Here is a 9,675-nt window from a genome sequence, read left to right as displayed (position 1 = left end):
ACACACACACACACACACACACACACACACACACACACACACAAAGGATTATCACATGGACTCGTCTGTACTGCTGTTTCTCTCTTTTTCTTTTTTCCTTATTATAATAGAAAAGAACTGGCTTTGTCAGACCACAGTTAATTACAAATAATTCTCATGATGACATTTTATTTTTATAATTGTCTTTCTCTGGATGGTCGAACGCTAATCCCTTCCTYCTCTGTTCTGGGTAAAGTTGTGTGCACGTGCACACATCATCTTACGCCTTCATCATTTTTTGTGTGAAGTTTGCACGTCCTCAACTCGTWTTTAAATTTCTCTTTAGTGTAAGAGCCGTTAAACTTTTCACCCTCAGTGTACAGTTGTGTGGCTCAAACACCACCTACTTTCCATAAGATCATAAAGAGCTTCCCATGATGAGATAATTAGGTCTAAATGATTAGATAATTAGATAGAAATCTTACTTTACCAAGGGTGTGCAGAGTATCAGATTTCTTGTTGATTGCTGTTGCTAATTAACTGTGAATGTTGACGTCCTGGATGATTTTTACAGATTAATGTCTCCAAAAAGGATGAGACAAAAACTGTGAYGTGGCTTTTTCTCTAAATATTGACAGCATTTAACTTATTCAGTTCTGTGATAGTAAACACAGATGTTGTTGCTATTAAAGAGACAGTTCATGCATTTTGAAGTGGGCTTCTGTAGGAAGACTGAACAATCAATATCTCACCTGTTGTGGATAGTTCTTTAAATGATCTCAGTTTGAAAAAAAATATGACCAGACTGAAAACAAATCAGCTGATCAGAAACGGACCAGAACCAAAGTGGATTCTGCCTTTTTCCCAGTTTTAATCTACAGTGATTGGTTCATCTTTACATCAGTTTCATTGTACATAGTTAAGATATCCTGAATTTTTGTAGGAAGAATGATAAATGTGAATGTGACATCGAGGGAAAGGCTTTTAAAATGGTTTTCACAYGATCTGTTTATAGGTTGTTTTAATCCACTTTGGTTGTGACTGTAATGGGAATAACAATTAGTTAAATTTAAACCGACGCTCAAAAATCTTCGTCACACAAAACGTTTTATTTGTTGCAATCCTTTCCACCTCTAAAAGTTTGTCATTATCTGATTTAGACTTTGAGAAAAAAGCTTTTATGTCCATCCTCACAAAATTACCTCCAGATATTTGTACATGTCAAGTTGTGCAGATTGTTTGTAAATGACCCCATTTTGCAGGTAACAAGTTGTATGGGGCAATCTTACAGATTTTTCAAAAACTTTGTTTGAAATTTATTTTAAGTCTCAGAGCTGGCAGGCTGTAAAGAAATGAGTTCCCCACCTCCTCGTCCTGCCTCTACAAACCCACTTCTATCATGTGAGACCACTACAGATTTTTTGCAAAAATTACAGGTAAATGTCTAAACGGGTTAACATGTATAGATATTAAACATCTTGGTTCGGTTGTTTTGTCTTTTTTCATCAATAATCTGTTTCTCAGATTATTCCAAACTACACAGAATGACTTTTCTTCAAGTCTCAAACAGGTCAGCTGTTCAAATTCTAATAGATTTATGACCTCAAAACACCAGGATGTGTTAAATCACCTCATACCATGAAAGTGCCTTCGCCTGGTTATGTTTTTTCTTCATTTTTTATTTATTTTTTTTCCAATGGTAGCTCCTTCCTCTGGCCTCAGATGAACCAGCGATCACTTTAACACCCACCGATGACAGCGGGTGTTTTTTGATTAGTTGGTACAGTGTRCCGCAGGGATAAAATGTAAGTTTCATTATCATTTTATATTTTTATTTTTAGGATAAACATTTATAATTTATTTGAGACATTTTTTCTATAATAAAAAAACAATACATTTTAGGGCAGAGTGCTATTGATCCTGTCTCTGAGACTTTTCAGTGGTCAGGTAATATTTCCTCTRCTTCATTAAGTGTCCAGTCAGCACATATACAGCAGAAAACTGTTTATTAGCGTCTTTAAAAAAGAAGCAAGAATTTCCTCTCAGGAGTTCTTTTGGAAAACTGTCCTTAAAATCAATATTGCGAGGAAGAACGTTTTTCCATGAACTGGCTTAGCGAGTACTTAATTTCAGCGCAGTAATTAAGGGTCCATTTGGAGTGGCACCTCTGTGGCCTCTGCTGCCTCGGAGGAATGAAACTTTTCTAGTTAAATTTTACGAGTACAGCTGGTTGAGCTGTAAGTAGCATAATCAGAGCTGATTGGTCAGTAACCTACAGGTCRCTGGGGTGGGATGAGCATGTGGAGGTCCTTCACACTGAAAGCTCTTTGGAGCAAGTTGGACAAAATGAACTCGGCTTTAAAGGCTTCCTATTTTAACAGACTTTGTAACTGTTTACAAGAAAAATACGGAAGACTTCAACCAGCTTTAAACAATATATGGTTCATTTTTTTAATTGATTTTTTATTTTCCATTTCAAAATAAAATACTAAAAGAGGAACCATCCAAGTTTTCTTAATCCTAAATAAAATAGACAGTTTTAATATGTAGCGATAACGGAAATGACAAAAGTCGACAAAGAAGAAGAGTTTATTGTGGCTGGAAGACTGCTTAGAAACAAACAAACAAAAAAAAAACATTTCTAAAAGTGTTGGCAATCGCTGCACTTGAATTTTCTGCAGAACTTAAAATATTAAAGCAACTCTGTTCACAGTAAGATCATCAGCTCTCAATGAGACACATCAACTCCCTCTAAATTAGAAACATACCGTTAGCCTCATAGCACATGTGTCAAACACAAGGCCTGCGGGCCACATTTGGCCACGTTTTAATAATAAAACGTCTTGCCCCTGAGGTGTGGCCTGACTCCCGTGTGGCCTGCCAGAGGTATATGCCCAAATCATTTGTGACCAAATATTTCTTGGGCAATCATGCTGCGAGGCTAACGATATCCATGGTGAGAAGTGAAAACGGAATGTGCCGTGTGTTTAGGACAGGATTTCCATTTTTGTCAGAAAGTAACATAAAGAAAAGTGCGCTATTACTGTCTGTAACATACAGAAAGTAACAAAATATAATGGTTGTCTTTGCTTCAAACATTAAAATAAAAAAAAATAAAACCAAAAAATATATTTTGCAATTTTGCAATTGTCATTTTTCTAATTTAGTTTTAAAACAAACAAAAAAGTTTAAAAAAAAAAACACCCTGAAGGAAACTTTATTCTGTTTAACAGATTTTTTGATGCACTACACGTACACGAACTAGGCCATTTTATGATACTTCTAGTTGCATAATTATTAAACTGTGAAAAACTGATGAGCAATCTGATTTGAACGACTCATGTCTTCTCAAACAGAATGCACTTTTACATGATGCCTTAGTTAACGCACACATATCACCAGACAACAGACTAGCACATAGTTATTTTCTCATCAGATTGTAGATTATTGTAGATTATTGTAAAAAGAGTCTGGTCCCAGGGTAGAGAAGGCCCTCCCAATCTTTGTGACGTCTTGCCCCTGAGGTGTGGCCAGATCCGGAGGAAAATTGATGAAATGTGTTGATTTGTTTTGACTCGTGGCCAAAATCCTATGTCTGGACCAGCTGTTGGTAGGGAATGGCTTTATTTCTTGCAATTAAACATTCAAGTCTAATTCTGTATTTATGTCCTGGTTCTCAACTTGCACCAAARTAAAGGAACACGYTATCTGTCAACTCGATTATTTGCTTTTTTTCTCATTTTATTTTGAAACAGAAAAACCAAAGAACAAAACGTACACACATGGACTTTTCCTCATATTCCTGATTCTGTTGTTTCGATATTTCTTTAAAAGTTTCAAATCACTCCCCACGTCATTTTCCAGGTATTCTCAGTTATACCGACAAGAGGAACACGTGTTTGAATGACAGAATGAAGTGTCTGAATGCTGTCGCTGTCTCGTCCCACAGTGTATTCTGGGATCTGTACTGCGCCGCCCCGGACCGGAGGGAGACGTGCGAACATTCCAGCGAGGCCAAGGCCTTCCACGACTACGTGAGTGAACTTAACCAATCCTGCTGCAGAGCTCAAGCATGTCCGACATTTAAATATGCTGATGTATGCGCAGAGCGTGGCTCAGGAGGAAGCGTCTGTTTGGGGTGCGGGATAATGCTGCTGGTTCTTGTTTGTGTTGGTTTGCTGCAGATTCTGTGTCAGACTGATTAGACTGTGATACAGGTGTCTGATCCATATGTTTTACTGGGAAACCTTTAGACTCATCTTCAGGTCAGTCTGGAAGATTTCATCTTCAGATTTGAAACAGAAGTGTAACGCTGTGTCTCAGCTGTTGGCTGAGCTGAAACTCTGACCCTCTCAGCGACTCTCCCTTTTTTTTTTACCAGAGGTGAAAGGTCAGGGCAGCGCTTGCCTACTTAYCGGTCCACTTATGGCTTCAGTAAAGGTCGAATCACACGAAGCAGCTGGCTGATCACACTCGCACATTAACACACATATGTGTGTATACAGAGGGGACACATTTAGAGCCTGCCGGGGCTGCACGGTTTGGACTTGGTGCTGAAAAGGTCAGGGTCAGCGACCTCTKCCTGACCCTCTCATCTTCCGGAGAGTCAGACCAGTCGATCAGTAACCAATTTCACACACCCAGCTGCAAGTCGGACATCTTTTCTATGTGATTCTCAGGTCTGTGTTCTTGTCTTGTCTGTCAACACTGTGCTAAATATTTGCTCGGTGTTGCCCAGTTTCTGTTTGATAAAGGATTACAAARATGCGTGAATGTTGACCGGACAAACTGCTTTAGCAGAAACATCATCATTCTGCCTGAACAGAAGGTAAACGCGGTGGATTAAAGGTGATTTTCGTACCACGTGCGCTTCATTTGGGCCGTTTTAGCTCATAGCCCCTCTCAGCTGAACTCTCTCGTGAGGTTTGACAGACAAAAAAAAAAAARAAAAAAAAAGAAAAAGTGAGCACTTGTCAGCTGAATAGATGTTCTGTGTTCTGATGAGTGTGCCTCCACGCCCGCCTGCGTGCCTACATGTGTTGGACCACCATAAGATTAATTACATGGTTAATTAAACCTAGTAGTTAATTAAATCTGACAACTGTGTCTAATTATTCGAAATGCCATATGATTTCCTACACCTTTGTGCAGAGGTAGGCCTGCTGGATACCTGCGTGTCTGCTCTTTAATGCCTGCTGTTTGACGGCGCTGGTCACTGTGTGGCTAAAGCTTCTGATTCAAGTGCTGGTTAAGATGCTTTACACGTGTTTCAGTCCTGGGCGACATAAATTAGCCAGATGAGTCACATTCACTTCTCTTTCCTTAAGTTTTCTCTGTTTGTTGTAGACAAAATGGTTCAATCAGCTTGTTTTTCAGACAAACACACAGCTAATCGAGCGTGTGTTGTCTGATTCCCATCTTTGCTTTAAAAAGGTTGGAGCGCCTGAYATGATGTGTGTAACTTTTAGACTTTTTTGTGCCCTCCTTTTTGCTTTAGATCATGTGTCAAACTTAAGGCTCGTGGGCCAAATCTGGTCCTCGTTAACATTGTGTCCAGCCCCAAAGGTGAAATAGTGTTATGGTTTTTCTTTTTGTTTCTGTATTTAACACATTTTTTCCTCATAAAAGCTCTTCAACTTTTAAGCCAAAATAATTCAGTGTTAATTTTTTGGTAACCTTTGATTTGGATGTGGAAAGAGCAACAGAGAATCAACATTAATTATTTATTTTTGTTATTTTTCATTTTCTTTTCTTACTTTAATGTGACTTAATTGGATTCTTAGTGAAGAGTTTTGTTTTTACCTGATTTGCTGTATTGTGATCAAATGTTTCTCTAAGGACAAATACATGAAAATGTTTTTGATAGATAGTAAGACATACGAAATTAATGATAAGTCTTTCTAAATTTTATCTTTTTTATCTGTTAGGTTATGTTTTTGTAAATGCTACATCATAAATAATTTGTAGGAAGTCATTTGTATTTCTTTAATAAATTGTTTTTTTTTTTTCAATTAATATTGAGAGAAATTGGCTCTTGGCTTGGACCAAGTTTTGAATTTTGACTTCCTTGTGTAACTGAGTTTGACATCCATGTTTTAGAATGAAGCCTTGAAGGAAAATGCATTAAAAGCTTCCAGTTATCTTTAACACTTGTATGTTTGTGGGAGAAAAAAGTTAGAGGTATTATATAATTTGTTACTATTTTTTATTTATTTAAGAGAATAAAGTCTTAATATTTCCCGAACAAGGTGATAATAGTATGTTTTCCATTCCTGTGTCGACTCTGACCTGCTGTAGAAAGCCTCGCTGTGTTTATGAAGTAGCCCAAATACATTTGGGTCTCTGTTAGTGTGTTTCAATCTACGTTATGTGACGACTAAATCCATCAATGCAGTCATTAACTGCAATGCAATACGGCTTAACTTTATCATATGAATCCATAGAGCTAAATAACAAAATGTAACGTCACAAAATGTTCAGTATTTCTTATTTTAACGTAGTGCTTTTTCATKTTGGAGCTCTCATAGTATTATAACTTTATTCTTGCAACTATCCACCTTTGTTCTCGTACAATGTTTCTCTTGTAACATTATGAATTTATTCTCTTAAAAAAATATCTTGTATTGTGTGGCTCTAATACTCTGTTATAGTTTTTAAAGAGATGCACTTTTCTGTTTTATATTCATTTATTTTTTCACTAGTCCATTTTCTTTTCTAGATAAATTTTATTTTTTTAACAATGTAGTGTACTGGACCCCGCTGTGGGTCATGAAACATCAAGTGAGGGAAGCGAAGAAGTCTAAATCCATAGCCTTAGTGCGGCAACTTGCAGTATTTTAGATTTAGATTTGTAGGTGTTTTATTGTAAATATAAATGTAATATTTTGAATGCTGTCAGGTATCGTTTCTTGAAAAGTTGAAATCAAAAAAGTGCAGTTGATACGTTATGTTTTTTTTTTAATTTTTACACAAGTACTGTACCAGAAAATTAGACTACTGTATTATTTTTCAAATGAATGTTGCTATACTACCTCATTTGTGTTGGATTTTAAAGGATGGGTCAATAACGACTGGCGTAATTTTTTTATCATCTTTCAGAGTTGCTTTTTCACTAGATCCTAATTATTTTACTAARTTGTTCTGTTGTTTGCTTTGAATCCTTGCTGGTTTTCAGATGTCAAGATTAATCTGAAATTAGGTTTGAAAGTAAGAAACCACAAAGGCTGTTCCAAAGTTTCTGATCACAGTAAAGATGAAGAGAAGGTGTGAGTGGGCTCCTCTGGTTTTCTGAGTGTTTTCGTGTCATTGTGTGACAGAAAGTCAAAGAGAGAGAGACCGTCAGGGTCGGAGCGTATGAATCCCCGGGGTAATGAGGGGTCTGTTGGTCTCTGATTAACTCCAGCTCGTCAGTCCCYGCAGACCAGGGGCCTGAACTAGTCTCTATCACGGCCCCCTTGCTGATAACGAATCCCTTGTTCCCCCGAGTGCGCCTGGATTACAGAGTGAAAAACAACACAGCTCCCARTAGTTGCTCAAGCTTCTCTCTGTGTCACTCAACAGGAATACCAAAAAAAAGGGAAAAAAAGCAACGTATGTGAGATAAACCAAGATGGGCTCTTCTTTATTCATGTCTTCTTAATTGTGTTTATTGTCTCCACTGGCAGCGGTGCAGCCACTTTGTTGTGGATAACAATAAGAAAATATCAGCACCGTGCTTTAAAACTGATGCACAGAAATGCAGTTTGCTTGTTTGTTTCCTGAAACTAATTGGGTCGCCAGGCAACACCGAGCCAGAGGACATTAGTTACAGATTTGGACTCGGCCATGTCAGTTTGGCTGCTTCCTCCGGCAGCCCTGTTCTGCTGACTCTCAGTAATGTAGACTTTGTGAACTCTTCCGTATTGGGGAAGATAATGGAATATAATGTGCTAATCCTCAGATCTGGGGATGAGTTGACAGCTAATCCAGGGCGATGTGGAGTCGGAGGTCCTGGACACGCTCCCAGAGCTGGAGGCCTCTGACTGTCTGCGGTCTTAGACACTTGAGGTTCCACATAAAGACTTCTTGCATGGAGCAACGCTTACATCGCGCACCCACAATCTCATGCAGATGAAAACACGCTCAATGAAACTTAGACCAGACTGTATTGTAAAGAGCCCGGAGTCTTGTGCTTCTGTAAAGTGAATTAAGTCTCCTTTCTGCTCCTAATTGTTGGATTTATATTCTTGCCTTCCTCTTCACATTGCCTTTTAATCATGTTTATTTCCTAAAAGAGACCTGCTCGTCTTTACGCTCCCTTTTTTTAATGTCTGCTGGAATTTGGATGTTTCTTGAAAATAAGCACTTTGTTGAGGAAATGTGTTTGATTAAAAGACCACGGCACGTCTTTAGTAATGCAATACGAGTGATTAAAGCACATAAGCCTCGTGATGAAGACAGCGATTACTCACACAGACCCGCATATTGTTGCTCACATTAAAGCTGGCAGAAGAATGAGTCTCTGTTTTTCTCCTCCTCTGACACACACACGAGCGGTTTCAGTCCCAGACAAACAGTCTTTCAGGACGGGATAGACTCAGCAGACATTTTGCTTCGCCCCAGCCAAAGGTCACAACCCCAAACATCTGCGGCTCATGCCAGCCTGGGTTCAGCGCCCGAGGAGAGCCACAGATTTAGAGCCACAAGTGTGTCGTTCACATGACAGGGCTTCAGCTGAACACAGAATCATGACTGATCTGAAGTCTTACATATGTATTATACATTATGCAGAAGGACCATTAGTCAGATGTTTAAACCTGTCATATTTTAAAGATTTACACTTGTTCCCTATGGTTTAACAACTTTTTATGATGAATATATAACGAAAGGTAACTTGTAGGTTTGGCTTCTTGGAATATTTCCTGACAGTTTTTTTCTAAATGATACATAAAGTTTTTACAGGCGCTTATTGTTAATTGTAGGATATTTTATAGATTTTTATTGGGTCTTAAATGCTCTTCACATATATAGTACATATTTAGAATATTTTTAGAATCATTGCAATCATCTTATGTATTTAGTTAATACACGCCTCGCACCCAACATCAAACACACACCTAMTGTTTTACCATCTCAGTGTTGCAAGAACTGATGTTTGAGAGTCAAATCACCTGATATTATTTACCACCATTTCATTTAAAGGGGGCGTGACTTGACTCTGACACAAAACTCATTGATTGTGTCTCAGTTCAAGAGCTGTAGCCTACTTAGACCACGGCCCACGTAGGCCACATCCTATGCAGTCCTGCTGCGCTGCATAAAACTGTTGTGAAATGAGACGGTGTAGTCTTAAGGGCTCAGTATGGTCGATGGGCAACCGACCGGATGATGTGCAGTCATGTGGTTGTTCTGCGTTTGTTTTCGCATACACCTTCCATTGTTACTGAGACACACCGTGCTGAGCTCCTGGGAAACCCCTCCCACTGCGATATACGTCACTGCATGGGCTTTCTTCCCACTTGGAGTCTACAATGCAGAAAATAAAAAATTCAGAGATCCTTCACCCGCCATTATTTGTCCACAAATGTGTCCCTGTCAAAGTGCCGCAGTTTTTACAAATTCCTATGTGCACRCTGTTTTATCTGCATCCATGAGTTTTTGATAGTTTGACTATCTTTATAAATGTCTGCTTCTGTGTAGCCTACAACAGTCGGCTTC

The 9,675-nt window shown here is 38.5% G+C and overlaps 1 protein-coding gene across 1 annotated transcript in view; it reads left to right on the top strand.

Moving 5' to 3' along the window:
* The window catches only part of ssbp4 (single stranded DNA binding protein 4), a gene marked incomplete in the record, with an annotated part of 114,255 nt that overhangs the window by 14,599 nt on the left and 89,981 nt on the right, over window positions 1-9,675 (top strand). Inside the window, 1 exon segment of the mRNA XM_014004644.1 lies at window positions 3,929-4,013. Within this exon segment, the coding sequence (XP_013860098.1) occupies window positions 3,929-4,013 (85 nt within the window).

Source organism: Austrofundulus limnaeus, unplaced genomic scaffold (genome assembly GCF_001266775.1).
Source record: "Austrofundulus limnaeus strain Quisiro unplaced genomic scaffold, Austrofundulus_limnaeus-1.0 Scaffold25, whole genome shotgun sequence".
Taxonomy (NCBI): domain Eukaryota; kingdom Metazoa; phylum Chordata; class Actinopteri; order Cyprinodontiformes; family Rivulidae; genus Austrofundulus; species Austrofundulus limnaeus.
This window is presented reverse-complemented; position numbering and strand designations above follow the sequence as displayed.